The sequence below is a fragment of the Dipodomys merriami genome, unplaced genomic scaffold (genome assembly GCF_024711535.1).
Source record: "Dipodomys merriami isolate MVZ:Mamm:240054 unplaced genomic scaffold, mDipMer1.0.p SCAF_4, whole genome shotgun sequence".
NCBI lineage: Eukaryota > Metazoa > Chordata > Mammalia > Rodentia > Heteromyidae > Dipodomys > Dipodomys merriami.
In genome coordinates this window covers 39,037,857-39,061,410 of record NW_027205603.1, presented here as the reverse complement: position 1 = coordinate 39,061,410, position 23,554 = coordinate 39,037,857, and the positions used below count along the sequence as shown (strand labels likewise).

General features: G+C 38.2%; 2 protein-coding genes across 7 annotated transcripts in view; one reads left to right on the top strand and one right to left on the bottom strand.

Moving 5' to 3' along the window:
* Positions 1-5,989, top strand: part of Pde7a (phosphodiesterase 7A) — a 92,331-nt gene extending 86,342 nt beyond the window's left edge. For 2 of the 3 annotated variants that reach the window (XM_069990815.1, XM_069990816.1), the window contains exon 13: positions 1,545-3,336. In XM_069990815.1, the coding sequence (XP_069846916.1) occupies positions 1,545-1,750 (206 nt within the window). In that variant the 3' untranslated portion in view covers positions 1,751-3,336. Of the gene's footprint in view, positions 1-1,544; positions 3,337-4,150 lie in introns of those variants that run through there. The other variant, XR_011365634.1, reaches the window with a different exon arrangement.
* Positions 5,990-6,002: 13 nt separating this feature from the next.
* Positions 6,003-23,554, bottom strand: part of Mtfr1 (mitochondrial fission regulator 1) — a 46,808-nt gene continuing 29,256 nt past the window's right edge. For all 4 annotated transcript variants that reach the window (XM_069990818.1, XM_069990817.1, XM_069990819.1 and 1 more), the window contains 4 exons: positions 15,551-15,786; positions 13,727-13,988; positions 12,776-12,944; positions 6,003-11,879 (listed from right to left, as the gene is read on the bottom strand). In XM_069990818.1, coding sequence (XP_069846919.1) covers positions 11,811-11,879; positions 12,776-12,944; positions 13,727-13,988; positions 15,551-15,786 — 736 coding nt within the window. In that variant the 3' untranslated portion in view covers positions 6,003-11,810. The remainder of the gene's footprint in view (positions 11,880-12,775; positions 12,945-13,726; positions 13,989-15,550; positions 15,787-23,554) is intronic.

The following is a 23,554-nucleotide window of genomic DNA, read 5'->3' as shown; positions in this document are numbered from 1 at the left end:
ATGAATTGTGTAACGTCCATGGTAAGATTCTCTATGTTATACAACTGCTCATGGCTCAGTGTGGCACACTAGAAACAGGGTTTGGGGCTGCTGGCTTAACATGACATAGCAGTGGGACAATAGCTGCCAGAAGCTGTTCTTTTGACCAGGCTTCTGACATTCTTCAGTTTCATAACCCTTTCTCCTCACCAGACACCAGGTACTTGAGAGTCACCCCAGAATAGGGCTGTGCACAAAGCAACTTCTCAGTTATATGTGTTAATGTGCATGAAGGGAATGAATCAATGAAATGAAAGCCTTATTGCAGGTGCCATCATTATTATTCAGACACCATAATTATGTACTTATAAAATTTCAAATCAGACCATCCCGCGTGGGGGTGGGGGGGCTTTGACTTAAAAGCTTCAATTCCAGTGAGATTCTTAACTTATGTTGACTAAATGGGATCTATGTTGTCTAGTCCACACGACTTTTTGCTACAAGAAAAATCTTGAATGTGATTTAAAAACTGAAAAGAAGCAATGACATCATTTTAGTGTACACTTTTCCTAACATCAGAATCTTAGGAAGATTCTGTATTTTTCCTGGCATATTATTATGATTTGACTGATGAAACTATTTTCTAGGAGACTTCTTTAGTCCCTGTGTAAAACATGATTCAGATATGTGTAGTAGGGTGCTGTGTAATCAGGTATGGAGACAATCCTGAAATGACTCATTTTCCTTTTCTATGAATGGAGATCAGTTACATGAGTTGACAAAGTATACTTTCGATGTTCAATTTTTTTAATCTGTAACTTTTAGAGTTTTAGTTTTATCATTATAAACTGAATTAAGTTGGGTTGCCGGTGCCTTATGCCTGTAATCCCGGCTTTGCAGGAGGCTGAGATTTGAATATTACAGTTTGAAGCCAGCCTGGGTAGGAAAGTCCATGAGCTTCTTACCACCGTGTAAGCACCAAAAAAGGCAAAAGTAGAGCTGTGGCTCAAGTGGAAGAGTGCTAGCCTTGAGCAAAAAAGCTCAGTGACATTGCTCAGGCCCTGAGTTCAAGCCTCAGGACGAGCACACACACATTCTCACAAGTGGTTTTTTGAATTAAGTAAAATGTATAGTCCTGACAACTGTGAGATTTCCATTCATAAAGGAACAAAGCAGTGAACCATACCAACTCCACCCATGTTGGCCTCCTCACCCAGATGGTAGCAGAGACCCTATCTGGGCCTCTAGCTGTCTCATCCTCTGGGAACTCCCCTTCAATTATGTTCTGTCCTGGTATCCCTCAGGATTCATGTAGCCACTGTATATTTGCATAAGAAAAATTAGAAAATATTTTATTTTCAGTTTACCTTTAAAGTACCATTGAATTACTTAAGAAATAGATTGTTTGGAAAAGACAATGTAAAACACATATTCAAATCATTTGAAAAATCTGGTTTAGACAATATTGGAACAGGACATAATGGTTAATACTGTGTAGTATTTTAGAAATAAGATCCAGATTTCAGAGCATATATTAATTCTTGTTTTCCTCTCATGTTCTCAAGGTTTTATGACCTACCTAGTGGAGCCTTTATTTACAGAGTGGGCCCGATTTTCAGACACAAGGCTGTCCCAGACAATGCTTGGACACGTGGGGCTGAATAAAGCCAGTTGGAAAGGACTACAGAGAGAACAGTCCAGCAGTGAGGACACAGACGCTGCCTTTGAGTTGAACTCACAGTTGTTACCTCAGGAAAATCGCTTATCATAGCCCCCCAAAACAGTGGGACAAACTGCCTCTTGGAGATTTTTAGAAATGTGAAATGGGGTCTTGAGGTGAAAGGACTTACTCTTGACTGCCAAGGTTTCCAAGTGAATGATGCCAGCATTATTTATTTCCACAATTACTCTGTTGGATCATTTGAACTTACTTTTTAAATCCTAAGACCTGAACATACAGCAATATGCAATCGGCTTTTGTGTGAAACCTTGAATATGCAAAGCCCAGCAGAAAAACCAGAAGAGTAAACAAGGAAGCTTCTGGAGGTGTGCCGCATGGTTTTCATAGCATTTGTTCTTCAAACCGTGAAACTTGAACTGAATCTTTCTGCAGCAGTCTCTTGGAATTCAGCCAGTCTGAAGCAACAATGTGTCTGTACCTTCCACTAAGTTCTCTCTGAGAAAACGGAAATGTGAAGTGCCCAGTCTCTGCTGCCTCTGGCAATGTTTACAACTCAACTCTGAAAATACTGGCTCTAAATTGCCTTGGAGCATGATTGTGAAGGAACCACTAAAAAAAAAAATTGAGATCAAACTGGACTGCAGCTCTTCCCCCTGGCTTGCCTTTTTGTTTTTTTTCTTTCTTCTTTGGATGCCATCAAAGCCTCCTGTTTGCTGTATCTTATTTTGTGCACTGGAAACTGAGCATTTGTCAGAATATCGTCAAGCTTCCACTCCAGTGCTGTTTGGCAATGCAATTTTTTATTAACATTAAGTTTTTCATTTGGGGTGGGAGGGAAGAACACAATGTCCTAGCTGTATTATGATTCTGCAGTGAAGACATTGCATGTTGTTTTCACTACTGTACACTTGACCTGCTCATGCAAGGAAAAGGTGGAATGTTTAACACCATAATCAGCTCAGGGTATTTGCCAATCTGAAATAAAGTGGGATGGGGAAGTGTGTCCTTCAGATCAAGGGTACTAAAGTCCCTTTTGCTGCAGTGCGTGAGAGGTATGTTGTGTGTGAATGCGTGGATGTGTGTTGTGCGCATGTTTGTGCATGTATGATTGCATGTTTATCCATGTGGGAAAAGATTGGAAACCTACACCTTTATTTATTGTTTAGAATGTGACATAATAAGCAGCCACACTTGGGGGAGGGGGAAGGTAGGTAAACTGTAACAGACTGCTCCAGTTGCCTTAAACTATGCACAAAGCTAAGTGACCAAACTTCTCGTTTTGATTTGAAAAAGTGCATTGTTTTCTTGTCCCTCCCTTTGATGAAACGTTACCCTTCGATGGGCCTTTTGATGTGAACAGATGTTTTCTAGGACAAAATCTAAGGACTAATTTTAAACTAAAAACATTCCACTTTTGTAATTTGTTTTAAATTGTTTTATGTATAGTAAGCACAACTGTAATCTAGTTATAAGAGAAACCGGTGCTTTCTTTTAGCTCATTTGTATTTCCCTTGTTACTGTAAAAGACTGTTTATTATGTTTACAGTTTGTTGCAACAGCCATTTTCTTGGGAGAAAGCTTGAGTGTAAAGCCATTTGTAAAAGGCTTTGCCATACTCATTTTAATATGTGCCTGTTGCTGTTAACTTTTGATGAATAAAAACTTATCTTTTGGCATTTTTATCTTTGATATTTACCTTATAGCTCAATCCTTTGGCAGTCAATGACTAGGTAGTCACAAGTAGCGGCACGGCTCTTGCATTCAGTGATGGATGTTCTTCAGTCAGAGCTCTGTGCAGGTGCTGGCCTCTAGGGTTAGGAGTTATCTGCAGCTTTCAAGTGTGCACACCAAGGCATCAAAAGTTTGCTCAGAGTCCTGACGAGTCCCTTTATCAAGTCAGCTCTGAGCCACCCTTGACTCCATAGCCTTTTGTTCCCACAGTTGGGAATTGCATCTGACATCACTTCACAATACTAAGATGCTGTATTTGTATCATTGGCATGTTTAAAGAAAGGTATTGAATGAGAAGCGGCCACTTAATTCTTATGAATGAAGAATTTTCTAGTAGTCACATAGATAGAATTTTAATAATTTCAGTATACCTATTTTATTTCAATATGTTCTACTTTTTTGTGTGAGAGGGTACTTTTAGAAATCCAGCATGTTATCTACCTACACCACATCTGTTTCAATTAACACATTTTAAGTGGCTAATACCACATGTGGCTAGTAGCTACCATACTGAAAGTACAGATACTATCTAGTGTGGTTGTAGCAGAGTTGTTATAGCAGAAGGCCACCTGGCTTCTGATGATACGAAGGGCATAAATATATATGCAGTTTGTGACAAGGAAGCTTACCTAGCTCACAGACCATTTCTCAGCACATGACAAACTCATAACTGTTATCTTAAAAAAACAACAACAAAAACAGTATCAGTATTTTAATTTGCAATAAGAAGTATAACTATCGATCATTCTCTCCCTTCAGGCAAATCTTCTTGAGAAGCCAAATTATGAACATCTGACTTACTTGGTGAGCATGGATTCTGAGCAAGGGAATCAAGTTTCCTCATGCATACATCTCCCTGTGCTGATATACCTGTTGATGGTCATGTCTGTGGACCAGAGTGCCCTCTTAACCCTGGATGATGCTAGATTCTCTGCCAGCAGTTGCTTATTCATATTAGCTGGTTGGCAATTCTATTATCCTCAGCCTTGTTAATCGGTCAAGCTCACCTAGGCTCCATTCTACTCCCATCAGTTATGTGTGTATTAAAGTTTAGTACTCCTAGGAGTACTGAATCTACTTGCTCTGTACCCCTATTTACATGTTCTCAGAGGTATACCTCAATACTACTCCCATTTTCCTGATTACACCTACAATAAACCCATTGAAATATTGTTTTGTTATGTATATGTGACAATCACCTACCAAAAGCCCTTGCTTAAATGTAACCTACATTTTTCTAGAAAATGAAGAAATGGTTAAATATTTAAATCACATTTTTAAAGTACTATAAAACAATGCAAATTTTACATGAATTTTCAAAATAAATTGGAAACTTAAAAAAATTGTTGAGCATGAATCAAGTCCTGTGGGGCTTTAGACCAATGCTTAGGTATTGGGAAAATTTGCTTCAGGAGTAAAGGTCCTTGGAGAGAAAGGTTTAACATGTTCTAGCTTAATAAAAATTGATTCCTGATCAACATATGAACTTACTAACAGTTTGAAATGATATTCTATATTTAAAAAGAAGTAAAAAAAAACCACACTTTATGTCATTTGTAAACCTGAGACCTATCCTTGTACCTACAATACAAATTAAAGGTGCTAATAATTCCTTTTAAGATTCTCAAGAGTCTCTTCCCACAATGCTTCCTTGACTTTTATGAAGCTGTTTTCGCGGGAAAAAAAAATCACAACAAAGCCTTCTAGCATACACAAATATCTTAATGTATAGTTTAACTTACCTCCCAATCAGTTATCTGCCAATTGAGAAAATACAGTGACCAGTAATATGAATTCATATTACTTTTAAAGAACTTTACATACTCATCACCACAGCATTAACATACATTGGAATGACAAAATAGGTCCAACACATACCCTGCAGCCATTCCTTGGTAAGGACCTGCAGGTAGCCTGTATCATTTAAGGGTTCCAAAAGTCCATGGTCTACAGGTGGGATGACCATTCCTTGGGGTGGGGATGTGCTGATGACAAATAGTCTATTTTCCCATTCCTGTGCTCAGTATAAGACTGACTGGGCCATCAATAAACATTGAACAATCTATGGAATGTATTCACTTCTTCAGCTATTAAAACTATTACTGAAATAAGCCTGTATTATATAATAAAGATTATCTCAGTTCCTGTTGTGTGTAGCAATGGACATTAACATGTATCTATTCTTAAAGTGTTTGGGGTCAGAATGTGCGCAGTGTTTAAATATGATAATTTTCAGAATTATACAAAATTAGTATTGTTGGGGTACTATTCAGGAGAAAAAGTGTTTTAATAATGAAAAATGGCACCATTTAAGATTTTCTGTCTACACTTTGTAAAGCTGTCCTGCAGCGTGTCTTGAGAGTGGAAGGGAAAGGGAAATACCTCCTTTTTTAGTATTAAATTTCTGGTTGGCTGTTATTTAAAACTAAAACATGGTGACTGATTCTCCTGTGGCTTTTCATTGATCCCTTTGTTAAGAAATTCCATTTTGTACTTATCTTTAAACTATGCATTTGAGTTTTTTAATGTAAGTTTGAAGTACTACTTTATTGTTGAGACATCCTGTAAAAAACAAAATCAGGAAACTGTAATGATATCACAAGTTCCTTTATCTTAGCTGAAATTTATATAAACTTTTTACAGGAAATAACAAAGTGTGCTTGTCTTAGTTTGCTCAAGTTGCTATAACAAAGTATAATTTACTGATGACTTTAAACATATTTATTTTTCACAGCTCTGGAGGCTGGAAGTCCAAGATCTGCGTGCTAGAATTGTTGGTCTGGTGAAGGCCTTCCTCCCAGCTGCAGACTTGCCAGCTTCTGGTTGAATCTTCAGATGGCTGGAAGGAAAAAGGGCTAGCTCTCTTCCTCTTCTTATTAAAGGCGTATTAATCCCATCATGAAATCTGTCCTAATAACCTCCCAAAAAGTGCCCTCCCCCAAACAAATCCTATTATGGGTTAGTTTCAACATAAGAATGAATGGGGGAGGATGTTACACAAACATACATTCACAAACTGCTTAAACTTCTAGAAGTAGAGCTGGAGATAGCTCAGCAGTTAACCTCTTGCTTATTGGCCTGAAGCCTTGATTTTCATCTCCAGCAACATACAGTTTCCTAAGTGGACATTCATAGTAAACTTTGGATTTCTATCTTAAGAGTCATCAAAAATAGGGAAGGATGAAGTTTTCTATTACAAGGTCAGAAATCATATTACTTCAGGTAACTGGGGCTATACCAGGAGAGTTCATGTTCTTTACAGACAAGTCTTTCCTCTAGGCTAGACTGAGCTTCCAGGCAGAATCTAGATCTAATCAGGGAACTTCTTCCATCTCTCCCATGAAGTTTTTGCTTTGAAAAAGTATAATGTAGGGCTGGGAAGGTGGCTCAGTGCTAGAGTGCTTGCTTTGCATGCATGAGGCCTTGGGTTCAATTCCTCAGCACCACATAAGCAGAAAAAGCTGGAAGTGGTGCTGTAGCTCAAATGGTAGAGCGCTAGCCTTGAGCTGGAGGGCTGAGGGACAGCGCCCAGGCCCAGAATTCAGGCCCCACGACTGATTTAAAAAAAAAAAAAAGTACAATGTAATATGTTTTTAAGAACACATGTCTCTACAGGTTGCCAGAGGTGAGTTTCAGTCCTGTAGTCTATCCTCTTAAATTGTGTACTGACATTTAACAAAAGTGCTCTAAATTTTCCTAATTGATTTCCTCACAATCTGAGTTCCTGGTACTGCCTCAAACTTTTGGCATTTCCCATTGAGGTTCTTGCAGGGGAGGGAGAGATGTGACTGGAACAGCTCACTGAGGCTGTGTCCCTGGGCACTTCACAGTTTACAATACAGTGGGGAAGGACAAGGACGAGAGCTAACTGACTTGCTTGACAGTAGGGTGCTGCTCTGCCTGTACGTACGGGTGTACAGTTACTGCTACAGAGACTTCCTGATATACTCTAGATCCCATCTCTTTCCACCCTGAAGAGGATGCTGGTTTCCAAAGCACAATTCCCAGGAGCTGATCTCTCAGTCTTTCAGGAAAAACATGCCTGGCTAAAGAACACCACGTGCCATTGACAGGCTTGTTATGCTTAGGTAAATATCTTATGAAGAGTCTGGCCTTTTTGCTCAAATTAAGGCTACTCTAGCTGTAAAGCAAGCAAGGACTACCCTATGTGAGCCACTGGTACAAACAGCAGGCACTACAGGGATCATCATTACTCTTCACCTTCCTGAGAATATCTAAATTACACTTGTAATTCTACTTGAACCTTACAGAAGAAGCCCTCTGACCCATGCAAAGGGCTGGAAAATTTGCCAAAAGAGAAAATTTTCAAAGTGCCAGATGTAGTAATATTCAGGTTTCTAAGCCTTTATGAATAAAGGACAACAGTCTGAGGGAGGTAGGCAAGCTTTCTGAGTCCTTACTTGATTGTGCTACTTTTATTATCAGAGTTGTTCTTTATAGGGGGAGCATTACGAGGGGCTTCCCTGCTTATGAGGGTTTCAAGGGAAGTCTACTGAAGAATTCTAACAAATAGGTTCAAAGGGTAGCTCAGAGAAATGGTGACTCTGCAAAAAGAGGACACAGAATGGGGCTCTAGTAATGGAGGAAAGTGCTGAGAAGCACTGTGACAATCTGTCCTAAAATTCCAGAGCTGTTTTAGCTGGGCAAAGTCCTAAAAGTTTACTTTCTTTTCAGACCAATCTTTTCTCTAGATTGACCTTGAAAACATGATTTTGCTGCCTCTGCCTCCCAAATACTAGGATCATAGAGGTGTGCCGCAAAGCCTGGTCTAAAAGTGTGAACACTAACCTGCCAGATTCTACTCATGGAGAACTAATTTGGAGGATGTTATCAGAACATAACAATGTTTCTGGTAATTACTACCTCCAGCTTTTCTGCATCGAGATACAGACTCATCGGAACATTTAGCACAGCAAAAAGATAAATATCTTGTGCCAAAGTGCCCATGACTGAGATGACCAGACTGACCCACCCTCACCCTGTGCAAGTGGATGTATAGGATGGCATATGTTAAAGGCCAAGTGTTTTAGGAAAAATAACACTCCTGGAAACAAGAGAGACTTCACATGAAATAAGGCAATGGTAATGATAGCTATGTTACTATCCATAGGGTAACCAGCACCATTTTTTTTTTCATTTAACCCTCAAAATTTTGAGCCAATAATTATTCTCATTTTTAAAAGTATGACTTGTAAGGACCACACATGCTCAAGTCCAGTGCTATCTGACATTTTCTATCTATAAAATGAGTGTCTCTGGACTACTTAGAATTATAGTAGACAAAAGATTACAACATGTTACATAACTTTTGGAGCTTCAACTATAAAATGTAAAAACTTTTATGATCCCCTATTTCACAGATAGTTGGGTAGGAGGACTACAAACAGGAGGATGCAGCAGAGGATGACAGAACAGATCTCACTAATCCCAGACTACAGTTCAAGTTTGACAATCCTGAGGAAACTTAGCTATCTCCTGGGACTGCCTTCTGTGTCAAGCATCCAAGATCCCTTAAAAAAAACAAGTTAATGAGAAGGTGACATAACTCATTTTAAGGAATGTATTTCCACTTGAGAAATGCAAGAAGTCACTCTAAAGAAACTTCACTGGTCTTAGTAGTGCAAATCTATAATTCCAGCTATTCTGTAAACAGAGATTGGGAAGAACAGTGTTCAAAAATGCCAAAACAAAAAAATAAGACCTACTTCCCCGCATCTCAAAAACAAGCTGGGCATGCTGGCCCACAACCGTAAATCCACCTGTAAGAGGTATAGAGTAGGAGGCTCACACAGTGAGGTTGGCCCTGGGGGGAAAAAGTAAGACCTTATCTCAAAAATAACAAGGCAAAAGGGTTGAGGTATAGCTCAAAGAGTGGAATCCTTCCTACTGAACATAGACCCCAAATTCAAACCCAGTACTGCCAGATAGGTAGATGATTGAGAGACAGAAACAACATGTACAATATAAAAGAATCTGACCAACTATAAAAACTATGAAAAAGAAAAACATACATCATTCCAAGGAAAATACCAATTTGCTTTATTTTAAAAGTTATCTCCTGATTGGAGCACTAGCCCAAATTCAATATTGATTTAAAATTTTTTCTTAGCTCAAAATATGTATCAGCTTAATTTTCTGATTTATTTTTTTGGAGGGGGGCAGTCCTGGGAACTGGAGATTGAACCCCAGGCCTTGCCTGGACAGGCTAGAGTTAGTACAGTATTATTTTGGGATACAGGCTTACTCATTTTTGCCAGAGCTAGCCTCAAACTTGTAATCCTCTTGCTTCTACTTCTGAGTAACTGAGATTACAGAAATTTTCTGAATTTCTTAAAAGACAGAACTTTCAAGCCAGGTGTTGGTGGCTCACACTTATAATCCTAGCTACTCAGGTAGCTGAGATCTGAGGATCATGGTTTAAAGCCAGCCGAAGCAGGAAAGTCTGTGAGACTCCAACCACCAAAAAAAAAACCAGAAGTGGAGCTGTGTCTCAAAGTGGTAGAGTGCTAGGCCTTGAGCAGAAAAGCTCAGGAACTGCCCAGGCCTTGAATTCAAGCCCCACAATTGATTTAAAAAAATTTTTTTTCTCACATAACAAAACATTTTAAAAGAACACATATCAAGCTGGGTGTGGCAGCTCATACTTATTATCCTACTGAGGTTTGAGGCAAGCTGGGCAAAAGGTTCTTGAATCCCCATCTCAACCAATAAAAAGCTAGGTGTGGTGGCAAGTACCTGGCATTCCAGCTCTACAGGAAGTATACTTAAGAAGATCATTGCCCAGGCCAATAAGGGCATAACCTCAAACTCAAGACTTTATCTCAAAAATGAGTAAAGCAAAACGTTCTGGGAGCACAGCTCAAGTGGGAGTGCTGCCGAGCCAAACACAAAGCCCTGAGTTCAAAAAAGAAAAGAAAAAAGAAAGTCAGCTAGGGCTGGGATGTAGCTCAGTGGCAAAGTACTTGCCTAGCAAGTGCAACATCCTGGGTTGGAGCCCCATGTACCAAAAAAGAAAAAACCAAAAAAAAAAAAAGTAAACTAAAATTTTAAACTAAATAATCAAACTATGAATTGTTAACCTCAAATCTTGTTAATACAACACACACGTTTTCAATAACTTAAAATCTATTTTTCCTATCTCTTAATCCTCTCAGGAAATATAACTATTCTCTACACTTAAATAATAAATCCAAATATTTATTCATGGTAGGAGATTCTGGCATTAACTTGAGATCAAAAATAAAAAGATCATAAAAATTTATTAAGCATTTTAAAATATGATCAAGTCCTTAGGAACCCTTGATGAGGCATCTTTACCTTTCTAATAACACCTAAGTTTTACACTGCATAGTTCATCAGAACAGCATTCTGACCAGTAATAAATAATCTATAGAAAATTCACTTCTTATTCAATTTCATTATAAAGTTAATATTAAAACTAAAATTGGGGATCCTGGGGGTATACTTCAAGTTGTAGAACACCTTTCCTAGCAAGTATAAGGCAGAGTTCAAACCCAAGGACCATTAAAAAATTTTTCAAACTTTAAATTTAAACTCCATTCATGCTGACAATTCCAGAAGTATTACTAACTTAGAAACAAGTTATTTTTTTATGATGCCATTTATTAAACTGAAAAGAAAAAGATGGTACATTCTGGTTTTTACTTAAGTAATTTAATAATTTGATTTGTCACTACTTGAAAAGCCCATCAACAATGGATGGCACTGAGGGGTAAGTAGCTTTCCTAGTCCTCATCTTCGTCCTAACGAAGCATTGGGATTTCAGAAGTGAACATCATCCAGTTCCTATGTAAAACTCAGCTCCAAAAAACTGGGAGAGAGAATCTACGATAGAAGTTCTGTTCAAGACAAGACTTCAATCTCAAATATTTCACTCCAGTAACTTGGTTATATCAGCCGTTTCCTCACGACTCAGTAAATGCTCACTGAAGACAAGGGAAGACAGCAGTACCCTCATGGCCAGCATTCATTACTAACTTTTACATCAACTTCTATATCCAAACACATGCCTATAAAACACCTGTACAGATAAATTAGTGTTAAGAATTAAAAATGCACAGTAACATCCATAAATATCTTTTTCTATGTTCTGAAATCTTACAAATGTTTTCAAGCCTGGAACCCTGAACACCTTGGCTATAGATTAAACATGTCAAAATACATGTATGTTAAGGGGAGCTCCAGAACTGACCATCTCATAAAAGCAAAACCAAACTTACGGTGCTTTCACTAGTACTTAATCCTCTAATTAGGTTAAAAAGGAGACCAAGGAATTCTGAAGTCAGGTATTTACTAAATAGTGTTGATTTCTACTAGCTAAAACAGCCCTCACAAACCAACAGCTAAATCAGGACAGTCTTTCTCAGCTCATTGTCCTTTAGGAGTTTGAAACATTTTCAATTAAAGCCTTCATTTTCCCTGTAGACTTCAACATATGTGGCCCAAACTGGAAAAGAAGAAAAAAGAAACAAAAAGTTTAAAGATAGATACCAGTTCCTTAACAGTAATGATATGCCTTCTTGCAAACCATGGATCTGCATGAAAACCCAAGCAGAACTGACAGGATGTTATGCACACAGGACATAGCAAGAGGATAAAAACAGAGCCGAATTTCTTCGTAGATAAAGATAGCTCAATCATCTTCCCAATACTCCTGCTTCATCCTGTTCTAATTCTGAATGGAGGAGGAAACGCAGGACTCCCCTTGCAATGTCTAAAGGGTATCCAGGACATTTGAACTTGATATCTGTCTCTGGACCAGATAAGCACATGTCCGAGTTCCAGTAACATAAAGGGAATATAAAAATATAGGAGCCTATGAAATCTGCTCCATCTCTACCTATGACATGGGAGCCATCTTCAGGACCCAAACAAGTACACCCTCTTCAGAAGGCTTTCACAGGGTGCACTATGAGAAGATGATCTTGCTTGAATTTCTATGTCACAACATATACATTGCCCCCTGGTAAAACTTTATTATATTCAATTTCACTTTATAATGCTTAACTACAAATAACTGTACATAGAAAATTTAACAGAGATTGGGGAAGTGGTGAGATGTGAACTTCGCTTTTTGTTTTCTTCATGTTCTTCTATAAGTTATAAACTTTAAATGAACAACTATTAACTACCATTATAGTGAGAAATATAAAAGCATAAGAGCTAAATACAGATGTCATCTTTTCCCAGCTAGCTGCAATCTACTTGTGAGTGGGAACTAAACCCTTTTTGGCACATCTCAATGAATCTTGCAGAAGATATACAACTCTATGACTTGCCAGGACTGGGGCTCTATCCCAGGGTGAAGTACCGCTTAACAGGACAGAGTGGACCAATACTCACCAAAGCTGTCTCTGAGGTAGCCTCTGATTCAGACTTTGCAACTCCTTTTTCAGTTTCACCTGGACTATTGTTCCGATACCGATAAGCAAATTTCTTTTTCAGAGCCTCTGCTATAAGAGTGGCAGGGTCCATGGCATCCACTGGCTTGGGCTTTACATCTTGCTCCGACCTTTGAGAAATGGACAAAAACCAAGCTGGCAGGCAGTACTCTGAGTGCTTCCAAGATGTACTCTGAGGGGCTGGGAAGGTGGTTCAGTGGAAGAGAGCTTGCCTTGCATGCATGAGGGCCTGGGTTCGATTCCTCAGCACCACATAAGCAAAAAGAAAAAAGCCGGAGGTGGCACTGTGGCTCAAGTGGTAGAGCACTAGCCTTGAGCTGAAGAGCTGAGGGATAGTGCCCAGGCCCAGAGTTCAGGCCCCACGACCGGACCCCCCCCCAAAAAAAAAGTACTCTGGGCCAATAGTGCTTCTCCAGTGTCCTGGCTACTCTGTAGCAACACTGACACACATTGCTTGTAGTCAAATAGAAAGTGAAACTTAAGACTCAATAAAGTCACACTAGAGTGCAACAGGTATGTTTGGCTCATGTGGTCCAGTGCCTACTCCTGAGTTCAAATCCTAGTGTACTGCCCCCCTACCTGCCCCCCGCAAAAAAATAAATAAGAAGACCCAGATAATGTAATTCTAGAGCATAGCCTGTGCTTTCCACAGACCTAGCTCTCATGTGTGCCTGGGGCTACCCATGTGAGTTCAATACACTTTTTTACTGAAAGAAAATGCAATCAAAGCTTCATAGGAAAGGGTGATATAAAATCGGAAAGCTAAAGCAGCACCTGGAATATTGGTTTATTTTGATAATATCCTAACTACAATATGTAGGAGCCAAGCAACTTGGTTTCGCAAGACATCAACTATTGGGAAACTGAAAAAGAAGGTATGTATTATGCTCACCTCTTGACTGACCGAAGTTTCACACTGTTCATATCTTTAAGGATTTCTAGCATATTTGGCTTGTCAGGATTCTTTGGGCTGCTAGTCAAAGTCTTTCCAGCACTGGCTTTCTGCTCTCTTCGTGATTTAATCAAGTCAATAGCAGACATACTTTGGTGAAGTCCTGGTAGAGGGGGAGGTGGAGGTGGGGGTGGGGGTGGAGGTGGGGGTGGGGGTGGAGGCGGAAGAGGAGGAGGAGGGGCTGTGGTAGAATCTAAGTCACCTACAAAAGAAATGAGAAGAAATAAACTTAATCTTGCTGGCAATAAAATTATATTCGAGGATTCTGTATTCTTAAATGTAGTCTTAAAAAAAAGCTCAGTTATATAAGGAGAAAGCAGTTCATGTCTGACTCTGAGCTACTGTACTACTGACTCTAAACTCACCAGGTGAAAAAGTTCCATTTAACTTTACAAGTCAAATGCTCACGTCTGATTCCGGCACATTGGGTAATCACTCTGAGCAGTAATACAAAGCAGACTGCATCACATAAACATCTCCAATATGTAACTTGATAATTTAGTGCTGTTTTTAAAAACTTTCTTTGTATAAAGTATATTTTCTTTCATATAAGATTTATTAAGTATTATGAGCGTTCACTGATTGGAATGTTCATGGAAAACATGGAAAACTATGAATAAACTTGTGGAAGAAAAAAATTGTCAGGTTTAATTTTCAAATAAATGAGTTAAAGAAGTTATAAAATAACCTAAAATTCTTTTCTCTGCATAGTCACAAGTTAGAGAGCTGTCTAGTGGCTGAACTGCATTAATGAGGGCAGAGAGGAAATTGTACTAATGCAAGAGTTATACTCAAAAACTCAGACTCAATACAATGTCTAAACACAAATTCCCAAACTATACTTTTCTAGCATGCTAGAAGAAGAAATGTAAAGCAGAAGAAAACAGAAATTTAAAGTTAACAGAAGAAAGAGATAGGAGAGGTAGAAGACTTCAGGCTTTCGAAAAGCTACATGGTTGTGCCAAGCTCAATGAAGGGAACATTCCTCCCTCCGCTCCCCAGAGCATCTTACAGGTTGCATGAGATTTCAGGAGATGGCAACAAGCAAAGTGACTCAGAAGCAGGGTAATTAATCACCATAGTCTTTTAACAGAGCTGGTTAATACAGAAGTCTAGCCAGGACTTGCGAACAAAACAGGATAGCAGGCTAGGATTTCAAGGCTGTTTTCTTCTCTATAGAAGAAACGATGTCACACTAATTAAAGCAATAACACTAAGCCACAAGATCTGAATTCAGTTTGCATTCTGCATGTGAGGAAGGGGAACAACCAACCATTCAGCAACTTCTGGGTGCTAAAGGCATTCTGTACATTTTCCACTTGCACAGGCACTTGATGACAAGGGTACTTTTGCGCCCATTTTAGAGGACAGGGAGGTAAAGTCAAATGCCTCCTCAGGACATGCAGGTAGTAAACTGCAGTAATCCCAAACCCAGACTTGGCTCCTTTCACTGGATTCCTTTCACAGGATGATCTTACGTCTGGTAGTGGTAGTGTGGATATATTAGACAACTAATTCCCATTAGAAAAGCGCTCACAACAGTAGCAGTTCAAGTGCTTAAATTTCAATGTTTTTCAAGTAGGTTTCCTATGCATCCTCTCTAATAGCATCAAGACTGTTCAAAACATAGAAACAATCTAAACTTGATGGGGTTCTACGCTAGATGAGGCCAAGGACTATTTTGAAATAACCTCAAGAACTGTCACCAATGAATCAAGCAGCATTTCCTAGTTTCCAGATAGAACAAATCCAGGGCCTACAGACCTGTAACGAGATTTTGCTGCTCTTGCAGGGTCACAATTTTGGCAATCTGAGCTCGGAGAGCAGCAAGCTCATTTTCAAGTGCAGAGATCTTCTGCAGTGCTTCCTCATTGGCCAGTGCTGCAGTCTTCAGTGGAGGATCTTCTTGAGACAAGTTTGGTAAAGAAATCTGCCTGCTTGGGGACTTCTCAAGGTAAGGAAGGCAGTCCTGATGGGGTGGTTTTGACGTGATTTCTGTCCTGCAAGGAAGATGGAAGGTGGCTTTATAAAGGCATACGAAAAATCACCACTACCAATTAACAGAGTAGTGAGGTATGACACTCACAAATCACTGCCCAGGCTGAGCTTTCGGAAATCCTCTCCTATTATTAAAAAACCAAAAAAAATAAAGAAAAGAAAAAGGAAAGAGCAAGGCATTTAAAACTTTATAAAACTACTCAGAAAGTATAGGATGCTTACTGTCATCATTCTTCTTAGTCTGTACAGAATATGCACAAATCAACACTGTTAGAGACATCAAAAATTCCAAGGAAATATTTGTTAACTCACATACTATTTTTGCCTGAACTAAGAAAAATTTCAATATTCTTCAGAATGATAACTTAATTATAAACTAAACTAATAAAATTCAACCAGGAATTCCTTAGCCCTTCCCCAGGATTTTGGCTTCTGCATTTCAATGTCAGTGTTTCTTCTGTATGATAAGACTACATAAAACTGCTAGGCACACAGTAATAATGTGAGCTAAATATAGTGCCAGTCAAGATGAAATCACAATTGAAACCACGTAGTAGGCCTAGAGCTGGTCTCATTTTCCTTTGAGTGTTAATAAAATTTAGATTTCAATTGTCTAGGCATATACTTATCTATTTCCTTCAATTTTATACAATTAATTTTTCCCATCAGCCATTTTGTCTTCAATTACTTCCTTTTCTAAACCAGTCCAAGTTTTATTTTTCCCTTATTCCCATCTATGACAGCGATAGATTCAGGAAATGCCTGAATTCTATTATTTTGGTGTAATGGTCATCGAGAACTCAATAGTATCCAAATAATTCTTCATATAAGCACAGGAAATTACACTTACATTTGCAGCTCTAGACACGGTCAAAATCACAAACTACTTGTACATCAGCCAATATGGAGTTAAGATTTATGACTTTTTTAAGGCTATCAACATTTCTATCTTTCTACAAAAGATACGAAGTCCTAATTCACACTAAAATCTAAAAATATATCATAATGAAGAAATCTATCTGGTTCAGACTTTATATTATCATTACTTTACATTTCTTTACATTGGGAATGGTGACTAGGAAGGCCCTCTCTGGCATATTCAAGACTACAAAGGAATGGGATAGAGTGCTTTGACTTGGAGGTTTAAAGACAGGAAAAGAATCTTAGGAGATAATCTTTGGGGAGAAACACAAAGGTACAAAGCCTCTGGGTATATAAAATAACATTTATCAAAATGAATTCCAGGAAATAGAAACAGAGTTTTTCTTTTGTCTTGTTTTTTCATTTATCTATCTTTGAGGGATTAGGGGAACACAGAATTGGAAGGACAAAAGATGAGCAAACACAGCAGTGGTATTCAGTAGACACTGTTGAAAATGAACTATACAACTTATGGGCAAGGAGAGGATGGAAAACAGGGAGAGTGAAGGAAGAGGTGACACTGTCCAAAGAGAAAATGTACTCATTACCTAACTTATGTAACTGTAGGCCCTCTGTACATATAACAATTAAAAAACAAGTAAAACAATTTGTTCCTTATTCTAAATCAACTTCAGAAAATTATGTCCAACTGTTTTTGAAGTCACAAATTCCTTTGAAAAGCTAATTGTCTTCACTATACCCCTCTGAAACTTCATTCCATTTCAAGAATCACAACTGAATCCCAAGGGAATAATCTCTGTGATCAGCTCCATCAATGGTCACAGTAAAAACACCAGTTGTAAAAGTTGAGTAATGCTCAGGTGGGATATGGATGATACTAGCCAGCTCCAGTACATAGTGCAGTGTTGGAACAGAGATCCCAAGTTGCTTACTCCAAAAAGCGTGCTCCTTCCCTTTCTGCTCAGTAAAAGTTACTACAACCCAAAAAGCAACAGAGTAGAAACAAAGAAGAAAACATTTATTTCAGGGCAGCACTGTGCCCAGCTAAAGGATTACATTTCCCAGCCTCTTGTTATGTGGTTAGCCACGTGACTAAACTAGGCTATGCTAGAGGGCCATTTAAAGGGAGGTACCCAAGAGAAGAAATTCCTTCCAGCTCAGCCTTCCCTTCAGGCTAGGATCTATCTACTTTAGAGTAGATAGATAGTACTTTAGAGTGCCAGAGGAAACTCCAGAAATCCTTGATGATAACCTACAGCCAGGCTAGATCCCAGATAACACAGTAGAGTACAATCAGCTCCAGATAAGCTTTCTTAGAAAAGATAAACTTCAACTTTCTTAAGCCACCACTATTTTGGGCTTCTCTATTACCAATGTGTCCCAGCTTTTAGAACACCTAACAGTATCACATTCTATTTAATTTTCTTTTCATGGGATGTGGTACACTGTTCTTCTGTTGTTATTTTGTGCAGGTACTGAGGCTTGAACTTTTGCTAAGCTTTTTCACTCATAGCTGGCACCCATACATTTTTGTTAAATTGGTGGTAAGACTCTTTACAAACTTTTCTGCCCTGGCTGTCTTTTTTTCCCCCCCTCTCTCTTTTTTATTGTCAAGGTGATATACAGAGGGGTTATAGTTACATAAGGTAACTTGTCAAACTTGTTACCCCTTCCCTCATTTTTCTCCTACTATCCCTCCCCCTTCAGTCTCCCCCCGCCCCAACCCAAGTTGTACAGATCTGCCCTGGCTGTCTTTGAACCTCAGTCTTGAGATCTCAGCCTCCAGAGTAGCTAGTATTACAGATGTACAGCACCAGGCTTGTACTTTTAATGGGGAATCATTGGACACTTAGCTTTTGAAACTAGGAACTGAGTTTAGGTGCTTGTTTTTGTTTTCTAAATTTAATTTTATTTATTCCCTGCTAGTTAAATTACAATGTTTGCAAGTTTTTTTTAATGCATAATGAAAAGGATTTGAAGAAGAAAATTTATTTTTCCTTGCACTAGCATAATATCAACTTTGTTTATTTAACTTGGAATATTTGTGGGATAGGGTAATGTTTGGATTGCAGAGCTTCAATTACTGTTTCCTTTCTTAGACTGACGAGGGTGGGGTGGGGAGGATAGATGATGAAATTTCTATAAAAGACACATGTAGAATGAACACAAGTAAACTTCAGTAAGGAACAGTATCAATGCTCAAATCAAATGTATCAACATGCTATTTGAAAGGTAATGCTACAGAATTCATTGGTTTAGATGCATGCAATTTAATCAATCTATAAAAACAGGAAAACAATTTTAGAAAGACATTAAAATTCTGAAAGTAATTACTGTGGTTCCCTGTAGGTGTTCCTTGCAAAAGTGGTGGTGGTACCACCCCCCTCATAAGGTAAGTATGTTTATTATCAGTATTATAAAAATTCTTATTTAGCATAATTCTTCAAATACATTCTTGGTATTGGTTTTAATAAAACAATGACCTTTAAAAATTACTATTGAAGGAACTAGGGAAAGCATTGGTAAGACAGTGAGAATAAAAGAATCTTAGCCTGACAAATCATTATCTGGGCAAAATACAGAGATCTCAAGGAAATGTAGCATGGGAGTAGTGGAGAAAGAAGGGAGAGTGGTAGTAACTGAGAGTGATTAAAAGAAGGGGGTTGAAAAGCACAGCTTCTTTGGGATACTATGCATCAGGTACACACAAGAGAAATGTGGAGACAACTGAGAGAAGGAAAGACGACAGAAACTGTGTACAAAACACATATCCTACTGCTCCTGTTTCCTTGAAAGCAGAACTTTGCTTTATCAAATCCTACTTAATAGGACAAATATATTCACTTCTGTATCTGAGAATGAAGACAGGGATGACGGTTTTTTTATATTATTACAGTTTTTCAGAGGCTTCACATACCTTCTACATAGGACATTAATTTGGGATATCAGAATCTTTAGTTAAAAATTATTTTAAAACAACAACAATTAATGGTCACTTGGACATTAATATTCTTCTAGAAATTTTAAGATCCAAAAGTATTAATCCACACAAGTTTGCTTAAGATATTATTATTCAAGTGACTCAATCTTCAAGTTTCAAGATTTATTCCACAAGATCCAGAATAAAACAAGATACTATGACAGAGGATGATTAAGATATTAATTGCAAGGCATAACTGAACGTTCTTTATAATAGCTCCTACCCAAGATAAATTTCAAGAAAAAAATTGATGTGTGTGTGCACACGCACGCAGGCAAGCACACACACGTGTTTGAACTCAGGGCCTCTTGCTCAACTTTTTTGCTCCCAACTGGCACTCTACCACTTGAGCCATACCTCCAGCCCAAAAGCAGTGTTAGGTTTCTATATCTTCCCATAACTCCTACAGATGAATTTTTCCTTTTTTCAATTTCTGAAATTTTAAAGAAATAAAAAACAGAGACATACCAAAATGAATAAGATAGAGACAAACAGTTTAAGTGTCTTCTTTTCTTTTTTTGTCGGTCATAGGGCTTGAACTCTGGGCCTGGGAGCTGTCCCTGGAACTATTTTTTGTTCAAGACTAGTACTCTACCACTTTGAGCCACAGCTCCACTTTGGATTTTCTGGTGGTTAATTGGAGATAAGAGTCTCACAACTTTCTTGCCCAGGCTGGCTTTAAAACGCGATCCTCAGATCTCAGCTAGGATTACAGGCATGAGCCACCAGTACCCAGCTTGAGTTTCTTGAATCTTTTTCACCATACCACTTTTTTTTTTTTGAAGTTCACAATCATTATTTTATTATTAAGCCTTACCAATTATTCCATGGTGTTAGGAATCTTTTCCAAATCCCAAATTTCACCAAATTCAAGATGGTATCAATTGTATGCACAGCTACCCCAAGAGGTACAACACTGCCAGTTAAAGCTATAACACAACTTCGACACACTCATTCACACATATATACTTGTATACATATACATATCTTCAATTAAACAACAATCTAGCCCTGGAGAAAATTATTCCTTATAAATATTATAAAATATGAATAGCTCTGAGTCCTTTAGAAAATTAATTTTGCCATAAAGTATGGAAAAGAGATAAATCTTACATATGAAGTTGCAGAAAACAGCAAATTTTTCCTAATACATACTCTATTTAAAAATCATTTGTCCGCCAGGTGTACCATACCACTTTTTGCTACTGAGATTTCCACAAGTTTTGTTTGATTTTGGCTCCAAAATGCCGTAAGGCAGTAGCCCACAAGCTTCTATATAGAATATCCCTGCACTAGAATAATCTTTCTTATTTATTTTTAATATCACTATCAAAGGAAGCCACTTTTGGAATACAATTGACATAAATACAGAGGGCTTTTTAGCTCCAGTACCATGTCAAAGAAAGTTCTAAATCAAGTATTACATCTCTGGGGTCCTTTCTATTTCCTCAGAGTGAGTTTTAACTTACCTCAGTATTTAAGGAATGCGGTTAGTTCCAAAATGACTTTTACTAGCCCTCCTTCACCTTTTTGGTTTAAAGAGCAATGAAGAATTGTTAGAATTCAGAAAGGAAAACAAGCTGTCAGTTTAGTTCCTTGTAACACAAGGCTGGGTTTTCAAAATGGAGCAAGTGGCTTGGTAAGAATGAGCAGCCTAGGGAAATGTGCACAGACCTTGCGGGGAATCCAGGACAGGACAGCAGTGGCACAGGCAGAAGTGCTGTGATGTTGCACCAAAAGCCCAGTGGGACTCACATGAGTTGTTCCTGGACTCAATCCAACACAAGCTTTCTGTGGTTTTGTTTTAAAAATTAGATCTTCATAAAAGTGGCATAACATTTCACCTTTGAAGGTACTATTTGATTGATGTTCCAGTAAGTTATAGTAACAATGGGAATGAGTAACACCTGCTGTTTTATGTGCTGTGGTAGCAAACTGTTCTTATTCAGGGAGTTTCCTGATATGTTACCAATTAAGAGCTATGCCAAGCCAGTCTGCCTGCTTCCCCAGTCACTTCCTTACAGTCTTGGTACTCCACATCTTTTCTAGTAGACTGGGGTCTTCTCTGACAGCCCTTTAAAGTAGTTCATTCTATTCTGCCTGTTTGAAAAATTCAGCTGGAGAGCTGAACAGCTAGCTAGATAGCTAGCTGTTTAGTTATCTATGATCTATCTATCTTTACTAGTTTTCCCCAATATAATTAACCTTCTATGTCCACAGGTTCTACACCCATGAAATTCAATCAACCAGAGATGGGGGAAAAATTTTTAATTATATGCATTGCACATGCATAGACTTTGTTTTCTTACCATTATTACCTAAATATGATACTATGTTAAGTATTGTTAAGTAATCCAGAGATTTAATGTATAGGCTGGGGTCTGTGGGAGTTATATGCAAATACTAAACCATTTTACATAAAGAGTTGAGTACTGGTAGACTCTGGTATAGGCAAGGATCCTAGAATCAACCCTCCTAGGATACTGAGGGACAAGGAATAACTAACTACATGTTCAACTTCTTCATTAGTTACAAGTATTCTTACACAGGAAAATGTTACTTACAATACTTTTATGCACAATGAGCCCAATAAATTTTATTGAACTGGGTAAGTAGTTCAATGATAGCCTGTACGAAGCCCTACACCACCAGAAAAAAATGAGTTTGATATGCGTACAGCATTCTACATAAGAATTAAATACAAGTAGAAGTTATTAACATAGAAGTTGGGCACTGGTGGCTCTCACATATAATCCTAGCTACTGAGGAGGCTGAGACTGCAATTTGAAGCCAGCCTGGGCAGGAAAATCTATATGACTCTTTATCTCTCTTGTGCTCTCTCTCTCTCTCTCTCTCTCTCTCTCTCTTTTTTAAATGAGATTCCTATCTCCAATTAAGCACCAAAAAGCCAGAAGTGGAGCTGTGGCTCAAAGTGGTAGAGTACCAGCCTTGAGCAAAAAAGCTCAGGTACATGCCCAGGACTTGGATTCAAGCCCCAAGGATAGAGTAAGTTGCCATTAAACTTGAAATGTATTTGAAAAATAATTAAACATTTAATGTTTGTCTACTAGGGACCTCAGTGATTAGGCTTTAACTTCATTATAAGTGTTTACATTGTACAAATTAATTATCCCAGCAAGACTGTTTCAGAGAGAGAGAGAGAGAGAGAGAGAGAGAGAGTGTGTGTGTGTGTGTGTGTGTGTGTGTATCCAACTGAGAGCCTTAAACTGACTAGATCCTATTTCTTTTTGAGACAGGATCTTGCTATGATGCCCATACTGGTCTTGAACTCCTCAGTTAAGTGATACTCTTGCTTTATCCTCCCAATTAGCTGAGATTACAGGTGTATCCCATTACACCTAGAGTTAAGACTGTTTTGTGTATGCCAGTACTAAAGCTTGAGCTCAAGGCCTTGAATTTGCACTTAGTTTTTCCACTCAACTCTGGCACCCTACCACTTCTGGTTTTTTTTGCCAGTTAAATGGAATTAAAAAGTCTTATGAACTTTTCTACATGAGCTAGCTTCAAACTGCAATCCTCAGATCTCAGCCTGCTGAGTAGTCAGAATTACTGGCATGCACCATCATGCCAAGTACTCACAGGTAGAATACATAGATATTTCAAAAATGTCCAATTAAAAAACATGGACAAAATCTAAAAAGACATTACACACAAAAAAATACATGAGTTGCATGAACGAATACTCAAAATCATTTCAGTAACACTTAATAGAAAGAGATGTAGGGTATAGTGGTATGAAATGTTAACACTACCAAATACAAGTGAGAATACAAAGAAACCCTGTTGTAAAATGTTCACACCTTCACTTTATCAATGCCAATATGATGTGATATATTTTATTAGTTTTGCAGAATATTACACTGTAAACTTAGGAAACTAGTCAAGAA